This window comes from Puma concolor, chromosome C1 (assembly GCF_028749965.1).
Source record: "Puma concolor isolate L17-30 chromosome C1, mPumCon1.1.hap2, whole genome shotgun sequence".
Taxonomy (NCBI): Eukaryota; Metazoa; Chordata; class Mammalia; order Carnivora; family Felidae; genus Puma; species Puma concolor.
In genome coordinates, this window is record NC_141674.1 from 159230088 (window position 1) to 159248068 (window position 17981).

At 38.8% G+C, this 17981-nt stretch overlaps 1 protein-coding gene across 2 annotated transcripts in view; it reads right to left on the bottom strand.

The window, feature by feature from the left end:
• LRP2 (LDL receptor related protein 2) overlaps nt 1-17981 on the bottom strand; it is a 198578-nt gene that overhangs the window by 52848 nt on the left and 127749 nt on the right. For both annotated transcript variants that reach the window (XM_086718833.1, XM_086718832.1), the window contains exons 38-47: nt 17476-17664; nt 13643-14563; nt 13345-13510; nt 12825-12983; nt 11377-11663; nt 10246-10449; nt 8653-8895; nt 5786-5911; nt 4321-4440; nt 1269-1400 (exon numbers count right to left, since the gene is read on the bottom strand). In XM_086718833.1, coding sequence (XP_086574959.1) covers nt 1269-1400; nt 4321-4440; nt 5786-5911; nt 8653-8895; nt 10246-10449; nt 11377-11663; nt 12825-12983; nt 13345-13510; nt 13643-14563; nt 17476-17664 — 2547 coding nt within the window. The remainder of the gene's footprint in view (nt 1-1268; nt 1401-4320; nt 4441-5785; nt 5912-8652; nt 8896-10245; nt 10450-11376; nt 11664-12824; nt 12984-13344; nt 13511-13642; nt 14564-17475; nt 17665-17981) is intronic.

A 17981-nucleotide genomic window follows, 5' to 3' on the forward strand; every position in this document is an offset into this window, starting at 1 on the left:
ACCACCTAAGTAGAATTAGGGTATATAGGAGGGAAATATGTCAACAAGAGTTTTCAGCAACAATGACAACTGTTAGGAAAAAGATGAGATGCTAATATATAATCATTAATGCCTGCAGAATGAAAGAACTGGTATTTTATCCAATTTCATTGTGGATGAATGGGAGACAAAAGGAGGGGCTGTCTTGCTGAGTGGAGCTGGGAGGAAAGTACATGCCACAGGCTATGTTTGTGCAGCTGCCAACTCCCCATTTTAATGCACTGAGTACATATGGAGCTAGAGACAACCACCAAAGCCAATGACATAAGGGGTTACAATGAAATGAAATGCAAACATCAGCAAGCCATTGTTTTTATCGTTTTACCATGGAAAGATGCTCTTCTAAGACTTCTTAGCTAAGAGTTCCATGCTCTGTTGGTAATGGAAAACGGTGCTCCATGGTCTGTTCCACAAACCACTCAAAAGGAATGACCCTCCCTCTACCCACTCCTCCAAATAACAAGGTAATACATGAAACTGGAGGCACAGTTAATTACTACACTGTTTAAAGCTGTTTAAAGATGGAGTTCTCTTATGAAATCCTGCCATTGGCAACCACGTGGATGGAACCAGAGGGCTAAGCAAAATTTCAGTCAGAGAGAGACAAATATTCTATGACTTCACTCATATGTGGAATTTAAGATACAAAACAGATGGACATAAGGGAAGGGAAGCAAAAATAATATAAAAGCAGGGAGGGGGACAAAATATAAAAGACTCTTAAATGTAGAAAACAAACTGAGGGCTGCTGGAGGGGTTGTGGGTGGAGGGATGGGCTAAATGGGCAAGGGGCATTAAGGAAAACCCTTGTTGGGATGAACACTGGATGTTATATGTAGAGGATGAATCACTGGAATCTACTCCTGAAATAATTATTGCACTGTATGCTAACTTACTTGGATGTAACTTAAAAAATAAAAAAAAAATAAATTTAAAAAAATTTTTAAAAAAAGATTGAGTTCTCTTTGTCTGCTTCAGAAATGTAGGACATTATTTCTGCTAGCTAAATGCAAGAGAAAGACAAAAAAATATTAAAATAATTCTTATCAAATTGAAGCATTGAAGTGGATGCTATCAAACAATTTCAGAGTGGAAAAAGATGGTAACATTTTACCAGTACACAACCAAAGAGGAATCTGCTGACAATCATACTCTCCAAAGACACAAAAACTAATCTCCCAACCTTCCATGGAATGTGACTCTGCAGAGGAATGAATGGTTTCACTTACCGCAGTGGTGCCTTTCATCCTCGTCACTCATGTCCCCACAGTCATTATCACCGTCACAGATCCATTCTCTTCGTATGCACCTCCCACTGTCACACTTGAACTCATTACTTAAACATGTTGCTTCATGGTACTCTGAGAAAAGATATAAAACACTCTCAGGGGAAAAGTGGTCTGTAGTCCAAAAATCTTAACAGAAGCCTGCTATCCCACAGACTGTCTAAAAACCTGAAACAGAGCATTACCCAGCTGTGTACAGCTATGCTGGGTCTTCCAAGGAGTGTTGTACCAGTGGCCAGTGTTCTGAGATTGAAGTACTTGACTGACAGTGCAAAGCTCTCATTATCTTTTGTTACCAGGATGAGACTCGATATTCCCTTTCAGGCATGACAGAGGAATAACAGTCTTTTCCCAAGAGGGTATAAATAACTATTTCATTCATTTCATTCTTAAATCTACCTTTCATTCAAAAACATTTTGTTTGGCACAAACCATCCCCCAGCATGACTGATCCCCGTCTTCCGCTCTCTTTTTTGCTTTTCTCCATAGCACTTATCACCTTTCAACATGCTATACAATTCACTTACTTGTTTTGTTGCCTGTCCCCCCTCACTAGAATATAAGCCCCATGTGGACAGGGATCTTCGAATTCTTTACTGACATAGTCTGGAAGTGCTTAGAACCTAAGTGCTCAAGAAATATTTGTTGAATTAAACTGATAAGACACCCTTATGCTTTAAATTAGCCATCACTGATTCAAATTCTTCCATCATAACCCCACATGTACCTATCAACTATTTGTCACAGGTCCATACACCCAGGGGCCTCTCAAAATTAACCTAGGGCAAAGTACATTAAATTTTAACTATGAAAAAGGCAGCCCAATGATAAGAGTAAGGATAACAGGACCTTTCATAAGCTGCTAAGGAAGGAGTACACATGACTACAGCCTACAAAGAGACACAGTCCCTTTGGCACACACACACACACACACACACACACACACACAGCACACTTCTAGAAATCCAGCCTTTAAGAATCTTCCCACATATGCACCAAGAGGTTTCTAAAAGGATGTTCATTCCAGTATTATGTTTCATGTGAAAAAATGGAAATATCCTCACCATCCATCAGTTAAGAAAAGGAAACAACACACGGGCCGTCCATCCTTGAGATGGCAGGGCAAAGGAGTAAGTAGCTCTGTGTTTGCTAAAGTGCTGACAAGATGTTGTTAAGCTGAAATGGGCAACGCTGCAGACAAATATGCATAGTGAGCTCTCCATTTGTTTTTGAAAATATATATTAGGATATACAGAAAAAGGTAAGGAGAATTCACACTCACCCTTAGCAGTGATTATCTCTGGGGAGTGAGATTAGAGAAGTCTAAGAAAATGAAAATTTCGCTTTTTTGTGTACATCTTACTATTTCTTTAAAATGATACTCCCGGGGTGCCTGGGTGGCTCAGTTAGTTAAGCAACTGACTCTTGATTTTGCCTCAGGTCATGATCAGATGGTTTTTGGGTTCGAGCCCCACGTCAGGCTCCTCACTGGCAGCATGGAGTCTGCTTGGGGTTCTTTTTTCTCTCTCCTGTCTCTCTGCCCCTCCCCCAAGTGTTCCACCACCCCCCTCCATCTGTCTCAAAATAAACTTTTAAAAAATAAAAATAAAGTAAAACTCCTTCATATTGTGAGAATGTATTCCTATATAGATTCTGCGTTTATCTTTATTTCATTGTGACAGGCAGTTGGTACCAACTGCAGTTATGGACTTTGGTTCCCATGGAGAAGTCTGGAAACTATACTTACTCTTCATATATTTGAACAAATCATTCATATATCTAAACCAATCTCTAACACTATTCTACTCACCTAACAGTTACTTATTTCCTTTATAGATCCTCACAACTCTACATGCCCTTTGCTTTCTACAAAACTTTCAATGTTGGGAAAAAAGAGCTTGGCAAAGAGCGTCAAAAACCACTCTCCAACTATTAGCCACAGTATTTGAACCTGAGAGAAAACGGGAATAGAAAACAGTCTGGATTCAGCTGTAAAATTATGAAAATGGTACTAAGAAAATACCCCCCAAATAAAAAGCTTTATATATAATGATTTTACTGCAGCTCTATTTATAGTAAGGGAAAAGATAAAAGCAATCGAAGTGCTTAAAATAGAGGCAGTTAATTCAAAGATAATATAACCACTCAATGGAATATCATACTGCCATTAAAAAGGAATGTGAAGACTGTGCAACCAGATAGCATATGTCTCTCTTAACCAGATAGCATATATTTTAGGCTTACAGGACATATGTTCTCTGTCACACCCACTTGACACTGCCATTGTAGCACAAAAGCAGCCATAGACGAAACATGGCTGCATTCTAATAAAACATTATAAAGACAGGCAGCCAGCCATGGTCATAGTTTGTAGACTGATTTATTGCCAGATAAAAAAGCAATGACAGTTATATTAAAAAAATGTGCACGGATATAGATTAGAACTTTTAAGGTTAATGCACCCCCCAAATAAATAGGCACAACTGTCTCCAGGAATACAACCAGAGGGTCTCTGAAACTTCTTGGGAAACTCAGATGACCCTGGGACCTTAACTTTCATAAGTCGGCACATAAACTGGAGGAGGACATGTGCCCATAATATGCCCCTTCCCCATATATATGATAATTCCAATCACTCTTGGATCCTCCCACAGCCTTATGGGCCAGAACTCAAACAAATTCAGAAATTCCAATTCACAGTCAATTAAAATTAATGGAGTTTAAAAGCCAGGCACAGTATTAGGGTATCACCAACATAATCTCATTTCATGATTATTAGGCAGCAACCTCCACACCCTGATCAGCTCCCCACACAGTACCCTACACAAATGGGTTTTTAATGAATGTCTGCTGAGTGGTTTCATCATCTTAACTGAGAGTAAGAGCAGAGTACAAACATTAGGCAGCCATGAGCCAACTCTGTGTGTGGAAGTAGCTGGAAGAGGTTCTCTAGCTGCATCATAATGCTTGTCATGCTTGCTTGTTACTCTCTTACCACAAGTGTCAGGTTCATCAGAGCCATCAGGACAATCTGCTTCCTCGTCACAGTACCAGTGTCTGGGGATACAACGTCCAGACGTGCAGTGAAACTCCTCATTGTTGCATGTGTGAGTAGCTGGAGGATGAAAAGAAGGTAAAACCCAGGAGTAAAACACAAGCTTGTTCCCATCATTCTTAACCATCTGCCTATATCTCTGAACTAAGTAACAGGTGCCAGGGAGGGAAGACTGAGGCCTGGGAAAAGGGTTTTTTTATAAACTTTCCACAGGAAGGGAGATGTAGGTGAGAAAGAGAAGACAGGCAATACTGCTTCAGTTTTCCAGAATTTTTCTTTCTAGATTCTAGAAACCCAAAAGTAAATTTTATTTGTTAAAATATCTGTTTGACACACGAAACCACAAATAATGTATAAGAAGACTTAGTTCAATGTTTTCTGCTGTAACCTAAAATGAAATAAATTCTACTGAAATAATATTAAAAGCAAAAACAACATAAGACCCTATCTGAGCTCACTACACACACATCCTTTGGCTGTGTTGAGACCATGGTTCTAAAAAGTTAGCACATCTATGTTCTTATTCATCCTTGTTATATGGGACCTTTGAGTAAATGACACTGCCTATGTTTGAATATTGATTCTTGTCTTGTGTAAACGTAGGTAACTCTAGTTCAGATGTATTTTCTAAATTGTTATGTGGGTACGAACTAGAATCAAGTCTTAGAAATCTTCTGGTCTACGAGGCTCCCTTGCTTTGATCCATAATATCTGATGATTTTCCAGGGGTAAAATTGATGAGGAAGCAGAGGTCCCTGAAAGGTCAGCCCTGCCTCCAATCTATGTGTCCCTGTCTGATGGCTAAATCCTGAATTCTGCTTCCTCCTGCTGCTATTATACTACAACTGACACTCGCTTTCAGACTGTACCCTGGCTTGGCGAGAATTATTAAATTCTTAAATTATGCATCTATTTATAGTAATAGTTATCAAGCTTAAGAAAGGCCTTTTAAATCAGTCTACAAACCCAGGAAAAATATTTGAACCAAATTGCTAAATATGGAATAAAGATTTTTGAAACTCAAGCATATTAAAAAGACAGAAAAGGTATTTCATTTACTAATGGTGATTATAATCATATTAGGAGTAAATATAAGGACTTGACATACAAATTCTGCCTGGGGTTCCTGAAGACAAAAGGCCCTCGTCTCTGGGAGAAATAGCTCTGCAACTGTAAAAGGTCAGGTGTCAGAGCAGTTCTCTGGAAGAAATATGTAGGGCAACCAGCCAGAAAACAGAGAGTGGGACTGCCCCTCTCATCACATCCTAAAAGAACTGCCCACTGCATCTACCATTGAGGTCAATTTCCAGTGACAAAAAGCGCAAACACCCAGACCATATAATCTATGTATTAGCGGAAGACATGCGTCACGGGAACCACAGAAAGAGAAACAAGTTTATCTTACCACAGAAAACAGGGCTTTCATCACTCATGTCTCCACAGTCATTGTCTTCGTCACACAAGTAAAAATGAGGAATGCAAATATTCGTAGTCTGACATTTTACATATCCAGGCAGGCAGGCACGTTCAGCTTAGAAAAGACAGCCAGGTAAATATTGGAACGTATCTACCACACATATATATATAGCATTAACAACGTCCACACAAATAGACCTATTGGACTCAAAATAGCTGGGAAGACCGAAAGGGGGGCATTTTTAAAGCTATGACGGAGGCAATAACCATGACAGTTGTTTCACCATAGATTCTAGAATAAAAAGAGGTATCTCTAGCTGGTAAGGGCAGGGGAGAAGGGAGCACGCTTACTTTGTAGTAAACCATATATTTTAATTATTCATTTATTTATTTAATTTTAATTACTTAATTAACTCATCAACAAGAGTCTCAACTCTTGGTTAAATAAACTGTGGCATATCCACACAATGAGGTAATATGTAGCTGTAAAAAGGAATGAAGAAGAGCTCTATATATTGACAAGTAATGATGGTATGATCTCCAGCATATATGTTAACAGTAAGAAAGCAAGATTCAGGGGCACCTGGGTGGCTCAGTCAGTTGAGCGTCTGACTTCTGCTCAGGTCATGATCTCATGGTTCATGAGTTTGAGCCCCGCGTCAGGCTCTGTGCTGACAGCTCAGAGCCTGGATCCTGCTTCAGATTCTGTGCCTCCCTCTCTCTCTGTCCCAACCCTCTCACGTTCTATCCCTGTCTCTCTCAAAAATAAATAAACGTTTTGGGGCACCTGGGTGGCGCAGTCGGTTAAGCGTCCGACTTCAGCCAGGTCACGATCTCGCGGTCCGTGAGTTCGAGCCCCGCGTCGGGCTCTGGGCTGATGGCTCAGAGCCTGGAGCCTGTTTCCGATTCTGTGTCTCCCTCTCTCTCTGCCCCTCCCCCGTTCATGCTCTGTCTCTCTCTGTCCCCAAAATAAATAAACGTTGAAAAAAAAATTAAAAAAAAATAAATAAACGTTTAAAAAAAAAAAAAGAAAGCAAGATTCAAAACAGCAGGAAAAACAATATGTGTAAGAAAAACAATATGTGTGTGAGAGAGAGAGAGAGAGAGAGAGAGAGAGAGTGTGTGTGTGTGTGTGTGTATGTGTGTGTGTGTAATAAGAGAGAGAGATGCTTATAATAAAAAACAATAATCAGTCCCTCCTCGAGGCATCCAAGATGCTGAAAGGAAAGATGGCTAAGGGGAAGAAGGTGGCCCAGCCCCTGCTGTTGTGAAGAAGAAGGCCAAGAAGGTGGTTAATCCCTCATTTCAGAAAAGTCCCAAGAATTTTGGCATCAGACAGGACATCCAGACCAAAAGGGACCTCAGTCAATTTGCCAAATGGCCTAGCTATATCCGGCTGCAGCAGCAAAGGGCTATTCTCTATAAACATCAAAAAGTGCCTCCCATGATTAACCAGTTTACCCAGGCTTTGGACAGCTACTCAACTGCTTAAGCTGGTCCACGAATACAGACCAGAGACAAGGCAAGAGAAGAAGCAGAGATAATTGGACCGGGCAGAGAAGAAAGCTGCCAACAAAGGGGATGTGCCCACTAAGAGGCTGCCTGTCCTTGGAGCTGGGGTTAATACTGTCACCACCTTGGTGGATAATAAGAAGGCTCAGCCAGTAGGGATTACACATTATGTGGATGCCATTGAATTGGTTGTCTTCCTGCCTATCCTGTGTCATAAGATGGTTCCCTACTGCATTATCACGGGGAAGGCCAGGCTGGGATGTCTGGTCCACACGACAACCTGCACCACTGTCAACGTCACACAGGTTAATTCAGAAGACAAAGGACCTCTGGCTAAGCTGGTGGAAGACATCAGGACCAATTATAATGACAGATATGATGAGATCCACCATCACTGGGAAGGCAACATCCTGGGACCAAAGTCGATGGCTCAAGCTGGAAAAGGCAAAGGGGAAGGAACTGGCCATCAAACTGGCCTAAGTGGATGCTGTTGAATTTTCTGCATTATAAAAGTAATAGAAAGTTCTCTTTCAGCCAGTGTCAAATAATAATAATAATAATAATAATAATAATAATAATATTTTTATTAATAAAATAATGTTAAATTGAGAATACTTCAGAGTGAGTGGGGTGGAGAGGACAAGGAGGAAAGACTACTGTGAATGTACCTCATCATACAATTTTGACCATGAACCATGTACATTAGTTTGTATAAATAAAAACTAAGAAATAAAAACAGAAGAAGGAAAGCAATTCCTAAAATTTGGAAACAGTAACATAAGCAAACACTGCATCAAGTTAATAGCATAACAATTCAGAGGAAAAAAATTCAAAGGACTTTAAAAACCAGCATTTGGCTACATATCCCTAGCAGGACATAATCTAAGAACAAGAGGGATATAAAATCTTAGATTATGATTAGATTTACTGGTAGTAGTATTATGTGTGTGGTTATTTTGAAATTATTATAGGCATTTTGAAATTATTGTAGAATAAAGCAATGAAGTAACTATGTTAATGTAATCAGAAACCAATTTTAAGCACAAAAGAGATAGGATTTATAAAATATAAGTTAAAAAATTTAATCTTAAATTAAAATATAATTTCTCCCTTAAAAATTGTATTTCCTAGCTCTAGTACACTGAAAAGCCCAGGAAGCAATGAAAGCCAAGGAAAGGGCAACTCAACACTGTGGTAATTTCTAAATCTACAAAAGGAATGAGGTCTCTTGGGATAAGTGTCTAATTCCAGGTCTGAGATAGGTTATGGAGTGAATGGGCCATGTTAAAATAACAGAGGAACCAACTTAGCAGAGCTCCCACAGTAAGTACTTGGTGAACTTACCGCAATTTTTCTCATCTGATGTGTCATTATCATGGCAGTTGTTTATGCCATTGCAGACAAACTGAAGAGGAATACACCTTCTATTATTGCAAGTAAACTCCGAAGTGGCATTACAGTCCCTGAACAGGCACCCTGCCTCGTCACTGTTGTCACCGCAGTCATTGTAGTGATCACAGCGGTAATGATATTGGACGCATCGCCCATTGTCGCAGGTGAAGGCTGTCGGAGGGCAGGTGTGAAACGCTAAGAGGAAGAAAAGACATTGACGAGACTTCTTGATTAAAGCATTCAACAAATTAGAGGGGTGCCTGGGTGGCTCAGTCAGTTAAGCGTCCGACTTTGGCTCAGGTCATGATCTCACGGTCCGTGAGTTCAAGCCCCGCATCAGGCTCTATGCTGACAGCTCAGAGCCTGGAGCCTGCCTCAGATTCTGTGTCTCCCTCTCTCTCTGACCCTCCCCCATTCATGCTCTGTCTCTCTCTGTCTCAAAAATAAATAAATGTTAAAAAAAAAACAAATTAGGAATCCTAATTTCTAGAAAAATACACTCAAATAAAATGGGTACTTTGAGTTTACCTTCTAAAGCAAAATAGGCTGCAAAATGGACTGTGTGCAAAATGAGGTAAACTTTATATTAGATTAATCAAAACATATTGTGTATGTTTTTAAAGTAAATTAGTTATTGGGGCGCCTGGGTGGCGCAGTCGGTTAAGCGTCCGACTTCAGCCAGGTCACGATCTCGCGGTCCGTGAGTTCGAGCCCCGCGTCGGGCTCTGGGCTGATGGCTCGGAGCCTGGAGCCTGTTTCCGATTCTGTGTCTCCCTCTCTCTCTGCCCCTCCCCCGTTCATGCTCTGTCTCTCTCTGTCCCAAAAATAAAAACGTTGAAAAAAAAAAAATTAAAAAAAAAAATAAAGTAAATTAGTTATCTTAAGCAAATGTTATTCTCTGTCATCTCAATTTAAAATTTTACCTCAATCACAGAAAAGCATGCAAATACAATCTCTTTAGGGAAAATAAAACTCTCAGCCCCTACAGTCTATTGGGAAAAGGTAGCTAACTTCCAGTGTTTTACTCACCCCATTCAGATGGAAGCTGAATACTGAATGATTTCAATAAATCATTAATGACCCTTCTGCTATGAAAATTAATAAAATGATAACAATCACCTAGTAGAGTTCTTAGTTCCATGCTAAGTCATGCTTCACATGCACCAAACCCCATGCTGTGTTTTTTATATATTGTCGCTCTCCTCACAAAAATCCTCCAGTTTCCAGAGGAGGTATGTGAAGCTCAGAAGGGCTGGGTAACTTCTCCATGGCTTCACAGACTGTAAATGGCAGAGCTAGGATTTTATTCCAGCACCTTTGCTCTCAACCACAGAGGAAGTGCTTCCTACTGAAACATCATACATTACTCCCTGGCGGATATACCAGCTTCTATGTGATGTAATAGTCTGCGTTCTCAGTTTTCAGTTCTAACAGGACACAGTGGCACAAAATTGAAACCTACGCACACACAGAAGGATTCTGCACCAAAAACACGGCATAAAGACAAGTTTGCTTCCTAACGAAAGCTCTGAGAGTCCAACTCACCACAGACAATTTCCAGCTCATCACTGCTATCACCACAGTCATTATCGTTGTCACACTTCCATTGCTCTGAGATGCAGTGCCCATTGAGGCAGGTGAACTTGGAGCTATCACACCGTGTCCCATTGTCCACAATGCAGTACTTTTTGTTGTTGGCCAGATACCAGCGGCCCTCATGAGGACACTGGCACTCGGCACCATTTGGACCTGAAAAAAAGTTGCCGAAAAAGCAAAGGATTTGCTTATTTTCCCCTCCAGAATAGCAATGGCAATATTTCTATATTAAATGCGCTACAAGACAAGCCATAGAAACTCTTTCCATTGACCTCTCAACTATATTCTGAGTCCTTTTTCCATGAAGAACAACCACCAATTCTAATAAATACAGCTAATTCACCTTAATCTTTAAACAATTAGCTCTTGCCTGCACTGACACAATAGAAACCATTCTCTCTTCTCAGCAAAATCTATAAAGCAGTAGTACCAAAAGATGCATCTTTCTATGAACCTGTTGCTATCTATAAAACACACTATGAAACACATAATATCACACTATAAAATATCAAACTATAATAGTACCTCCTACGTGGAAGAAGTAAATCCTTTCATAAGGGAGGTAAGCTCAGTAATATAATTTCTTTTTTTTATAAAAGTTTGTTAAGTTTAGTTATTCATTTTGAGAGAGAGAGAGAGAGAGAGAGAGAGAGAGCGCATACAAGTGGGGAAGGGAAAGAGAGAGAGGAACCCAAGCAGACTCTGCACTGTAAGCACAGAGCCCTTATGTAGGCTTGGAACTCACGAACAGTGAGATCATGACCTGAGCCGAAGTAAGACAGGTGCCCCTCATTCATGGAATTTCTATTTAATTCATGAAGTTTGGCGGCCACAGACTCCATGTTTCTACTTCCATCAACCTTGAGTTAAAATTGCCTTTTTTAAGAGGCCTCCATATCAAATAGAACCTATCAAAGTCTTCCTCTAAACATACAAACCCCTAAATCTATTTTATGAATTACCCTGAAATTAAGGAGAATTTTGATTTTCACCTCTTAGAGTTGAGTATCACTCAGCCTTCCCTACCAGTCATCAGCACTATTACACTACATGATTCGATCTTCATGGGCAATGTCTTACCTGGTGCACAAATATGGCTGCAGCCTCCATTAAACTCACTGCAAGGATTGCTACACTGCTGTTGGTTCTTCACAATAACGCGAATACCATTAGGCCGGAAGGGAAAACTCATGGTCATTGCCATCTGACCTGACCCGTCATATTTGTTAGCTCGGTAAATTTTTTTTGTGTTCCAGTCAGTCCAATAAATGTACTGGCCATATAGAGTCAAGCTAAAAGGATGAAAGGCTCTGTTGACAATGACCTCACGCTGTGTGCCCGTCAGAGTACTGCGCTCAATCTTCTGCCTAAAATAAAGCAAGAAACATGTTGCAATCCAGAAATAAGAAGTTCCTCAAATGGCAACCCAATGCTAACCATTCCAACCATTCCTTTACACAAGCCCCCAACTTTCTTTTCAAGGGTAGCATAAAGCAGGAAAAAAAGTTTCATCCAATGATGGAAGGTCTTGGTTTGCTTATGAAACAATGGCCTGTATAAATCATTGATCTCCAAACATTAATATAGCCTATAAGTAAGCCTACACAGGGAACCAGGCTGAAATTAGGAACAGGAGAATATTATGAAATAATACATGCAAAGCACGGAATTCAATATTTAGTATATATTTAGTACATATGTTTAGACATATTAGTCACTCAATGAAATGTGAATTACTTATTCCTTCCTACTCCCTTAATGACCGTTTCAATTTGACATGTACCTAGTCCTTTGAGGTATTTACCTAAAATAATCCAAACTTAGACACTTAAACATCACTGCTTGCTTCAAATAAGAAGATAAAGAAAAGATGAGATTGTTAGGTGCTTAGTGTCACAACACCAAAATCTTAAGAAAATAAGCAAAATAAGTTAAGATTTCTGACATGGAAACACCAGCAATAATAAATGAAATCATCTCATTTTTTTCAGCTGTACCATTAAGATGACTGGAATGTAATTTCAGGGCTACTTAAATAAGTTACATACAAAATTAGAATTGACCAAGGTTTATAAGAAAACATTGCAAAATTGGCTGAGAAAAACCTATCTGAGAAGATGACCAATAGTCAAAGACTAAAGGAAAATGTTTTTAACAAGATATGTAAGACTAAAGCCCAGAGGAAACTTAATATCAACGTGCATTTAAAAGTCATTCATATTTTATAATAGTTACATGGGGCCTGGAGATTATAAATTGAGTGATTATATTTGTAATTATAATTGAAATTAACTTATCTAATAATGTGTCTTTAGATGCTTTCTAGTTCATAATTATTCAATCTCATGATAGACCAATTTTCACAGGTACATTCATCAAGCTGAGACATAGTTCATAAAACTGCGACTCTACATTTTGGCTATGTCTATTTGGCATATTATATTTTCATCATATTATGCAAATCCCTCCTTTAGAAGTAGAAACAAGAACTCTTATCAACACCCACAAGAATAATGAAAGACACATACAGACTGGCATCTGCCCAGTAGAGAAGGTCATTCTCGTAGTCCAGAGTGAGCCCATTGGGCCAGACCAGGCTGCTGTTCACAATAGGTACCCGGAAATTTCCTCCCAGTGTGGCTCTCTCAATTTTGGCATTGGTACCCCAGTCAGTCCAGTACATGTACCTAGTCATCCAAAAGGAGTCATAATTAATTCACCACAAGGAAGCTCACAATAATTAAAAAGGTTAAAAGAGTGGCGGTCTTCTTTACCTGAAAATTTGACATTAATACGGCAGATGAAACCCATTCCATTCTCACCCACACAACTTGCCTAAAAGGGATTTACTGAGTCAGAACATTGATTCCAGCATCAACAGGAGTTACTTCCTAGTCAAAATCATTCATGCTCTTTCACACTTGAATATACAGCTATAGAGTTTCAAGCCAATAAAATGTTGGCTGTCTAGGAACATAATATAATTTCAGGCCCCACTCCCTCCAGAAATAAACATACAGAAATATGATAAACGAGACCATAGCATACCCTCGACAAGGATCTAAAACAATTGCTCTTGGCTTTGAAACGTGGGCTATCACAGTGCGCTTAGACCCATCCTCGGCCATTGAGTTAATTGTCTCATTGGTGTAGTTACTGTAATATATTCTTCTATTGATCCAGTCAAAGGCAATGCCATCAGGATTCCCTTTACCTGGACATATACCAATAAACACACACAAAGGTATTAGAATCTCAAAAAGCATTTTAGAACCTCTAGGTCATCCACATGTGTTGATTACACTGTGTCAATTTCCAATATAAGCTGCTCCTGAAGTGCTCTTACCTGAAATAATAGCAGTGGAAGACCTGGTCCCTGAATTTAGATTGACATACGAAATCTGACCGTTTCCAGATCCTAAAGATTGTGTGAAGTAGATTCTGTTACTTATGTCGTCATAGGCCAGGTCTACAGCAACTCTTTCCACACTTATTGGTTGGAAAGGTGGGCTATGATCCTCAGGGTCCAAGTGTAAGCTTCTCAAGGTATTTTCCAAGGCAAAGATGAGGAAATTTTCTGTTGGAATGGCACAGCTCTTGCCATCACCTTCTAGGGTTCCAAAGGCACAGCCACATTTAGGGGTGTCCAATCCAGGGAGAGCAAAGCAGAAATGGGTGCATCCACCATTATTTTCCAAGCAAGGGTTGTGGTTGACCTCAGCTGGTGACCGGGGCTGAACACTCTGGTCAAAAATGGTTACATCTCTTAGCCAATTGATATTGTCCCTTATCACTGTTGGTGATTCATTGCTGTTTGGTTCCTTGCTAGCTTGGAAGATTTTTTTTAAATTTCTGTCTACCCATATGATAGAATTTCCAAAAACAGTGATGGCATAAGGAGTTGGATAACGACTGCCATAACGAATCACTTCAGACACCTCTGCCTCCATACCAATCCTTGCAATTATATCTAAAGAATCATCAACCCAATAAACATAGCGATTGCTATGGTCTACTGCCAACCCCCGTGGTGTGACAATGCCTTCTGATACAAGCACAGTTCGGTTAGTGCAATCAAGAAAAGAACGTTCAATCTTTGGGCTTTGCCCATAGTCAGCCCAGAAGAGATATCTGTTCTTGGGGTCTACAACAATATCCCTGGGTCTATCCACTGTGGCTTTAAGGAGAATACGGCGGTAGGTGGTATTGATCCGCAGAACTTCTATCAGTGTTTCAGACACGAAAGCATTGGTGAAATAAAGATTTCCTGCAGGAAAATGAAAGAGCATGCTGGTAAGTGCAAAACCAAGAAGGAAAAAGAGGGTACCTTTCAAATTCAGAACAAAATATATAAGGTTGAGGTTTGGATCAGTAAATATTATCTTTTCCAAGATAATAACTATTAAAGAAATTGTTTCTTCAAATTTAAAGAGACAGTGCCTACCTTCAGCTTCTAAAGCAGATTGGAATTTATAGCAAACGTGATAACCCACTTTCTACTGAAAAATATATTTTTCAGAATGTGCAACTGAATGTTTAACACCTAAGACTCTAATACATATTATCATGACATATCTTCTACTCCCAACATGAGGAAAGGAGTAAAGAGGGAAAGCCAGCAGTTTCTGACATTATCAATGTCATCAAGAGCTCTTTGTGCTTAGAATTAACATGAGTTAATAGTATACTCTAACCAGTGTAGCAGTTTTCATCACATGGACCTTCTACAGCCATCAAAACAAAAACCCATTTGTCTTTTGACATTACAAAACAATGTAAATGCTAGAAAGAAACAATGCTGTGGGGGGGGCGCCTGGGTGGCTCAATCAGTTGGGGGATCTGACTTCGGCTCAGGTCATGATATCACGGTTCATGGTTCAAGCCCCACGTCAGGCTCTCTGCTGACAGCTCAGAGCCTGGAGCTTGCTTCAGACTCTGTGTCTCCCTCTCTCTCTGCCCCTCCCCTGCTCATGCTCTATCTCTCTGTCTCTGTTTCTCTCTCTCAAAAATAAAAATTGAAATATAAATTAAAGAAAAAAAACCCACAATGGTGTGAAGGCCGTATGAGTAGATAGTGATCCCATATTGATTCCATGTAGTCAAAAGCCTATTGTTGAACTGTCAATTCTGCTACCAAGGAACATCTATTTTGTTCTTAGGTCTGAATCAAAATTGCTCGGGAGAAATCAGGCCAATATGCAATATGTTACTGATCTACTCTTTGTATATTTAAATCCTTCAATCCAGGCTTGGCAAATTTTTTCCAAAAAGGGCCAGATAGTAAATATTTAAGGCATTATAGAGCACATGGTTTCTTTCACAAGTACTCAGGTCTGCCACTGTAAACACAAAAAGCAGCCATAGAAAATACATTAGCAAATAGGCACAGTTGTGTCTCAGTAAAACTTTACTTACAAAAACAGGCATAATCAAAAGGTACAAATTTCCAGTTATAAAAAAATAAGTACTAAGGATGTACAACATAATAACTATAGTCAACACTGCTGTATGGTATATATTAAAGTATTTAAGAGTAAATCCCAAGAGTTCTCATTACAGGAAGAAATATTTTTTTTCTTCTTCTTTCCTTTTTACTGTATCTATATGAGATGATGGATGTTAGCTGCACCTATTGTGAATTATTGTGCACAATATGTGAAAATCAAACTATCATGCTTTATGCCTTAACCTTATACAGTGATGTATATCAATTATTTCTGAATAAAACTGTGGAACTAAAAACAGCCAGTGGGCTGCATTTGGCCCATCGGCCATAGACTGTTGACGCTATACTCTCAAAAGTAATATAGGAATTTGTAATCAGAAGTGGGATTTAGGAACCCAATTAAACCCTTATCTAACCATACTATGATATTTACTATTTACAATAAACTCTTATTAGAGTACTTCGATTTTCATAATATATTTTAATATTTTTAAGTGCTGTCTACTTACCCAACTTGATTAACACACAATGATACCAATTTTTTATAGAATAGGATCATATTCTAAAAATTATAATACATTTAATACATTTGTTTCTCAGTATATCATTAAACAAAAATTAATTTAAAATTTAATTTGAAAGTAAGTACGTGATGCCTGAAACTAATACTACACTGTGTGTTAACTAACTGGAATTTAAATAAAAACTTTAAAAAATAATAAAATAAAAAACAGCAGGTGATTTTGCTATATGCAAGAGTGGGAAAATGTCAAGTCACATGTGAGGATAGTTACCAACCAATTCAATGTCAGCATATCAAAGGAGAAACAAGGGTTATGATCAGGCAGGGGTTGAAGAGAGCTTCAACAATGGCTAACGAGGGAATAAGTCAGTGATGAGAGGTCCTGTTACCACCTGGAGATCATATTTACATTCTTAGAGTTGTTTAGAATATTAATAAGTGTATGTTATGTATTTCATTGTAAAAAATAAAATAAATTTCAATAAAATTAAAACAGAGAAAGTGCCTAATAATCAAAGGGTTTTAACACATTAATAAGAGGAAGTGATTAAGAATTTGTCAGTTAAAATTGCTGAGCTTTGGGGCGCATGGGTGGCTAAGTCAGTTAAGCATCCGACTTCAGCTCAGGTCATGATCTCGAGATTTGTGGGTTCGACCTCAGAGCCTGGAGCCTGCTTTGGATTCTGTGTCTCCCTCTCTCTCTGCCCCTCTCCCACTCGTGCTCCCTCTCTCTCTCTCTCTCAAAAATAAATAAACATTAAAAAAAATTTCTTTAATAAAATTGTTCAGCTTTGAAATAAATGATTGTCATTTTATGGTTCACACAGTTTAATATCCTTATTTAATATCCTAAATTTTCATTTAGATATTTCTAATTTAGAAGTTAGGTGCTAATCTAAGTGTGAAAAAAAACAAATCAACATAATTTTTCTAATCATTTTGTCTACAGTTCTGATTATGTTGATAATAGAAGAAAATGTATTAGCTGTTATGAAGTTGTCCACGGAAGTACCTTATAATTAACTTAATAAAAGTATAGCTTAGTCTAAAAGCATAATTCAATTTATCTTAAATAATACTAATAATTCTCTAGAAAAATATTTTTGTAGTGCATATGGTGTTAGATTAAACTTTCTGGCATAAAACAAGATGATAGAGATGCAAACACAAAAAGAGACTTCTCAATAAAATCACTATATGGCTTACCTACCTGCTACCCAATCCACTGCAATACCCCGAACTCCATTTTCTCCTATTCCTTGTGTAACAATGTTTGTAAAAGAAGACCCATCAGGTCTGATTCTACGGATTGCATTATAAGATGTCACAGAACTGCTAAAATCACACCAATAAATAAAGCCAGAGAATACATCAACATCCACATGCAGTGCATTTCGTCCTGAAACATTTAAGAAAAGATCATTAAACAGTACTCTGGATCGAACTAGAACTTTAAAATGCTTGCCCTCCCTCTCACACCATCATTTCCAACCCCCTTCTCTGACTGTGCCCCCCACTGCAAAATAAAACTGTTTCCCAGTTGCAATGAGCACACCTACCACCCAGATCGTGGTTTCTAAAAACCATCTCCCACGATAAGAAACACTGGCTTCCGGGAGAAACAGCTGATTATAAGTTTGGGAATGGAAGGTATAAGATAAGCCTAGAACACCTTCTTACACACAGAAGCAAGGAAGCACTCAAACACTAATGAGA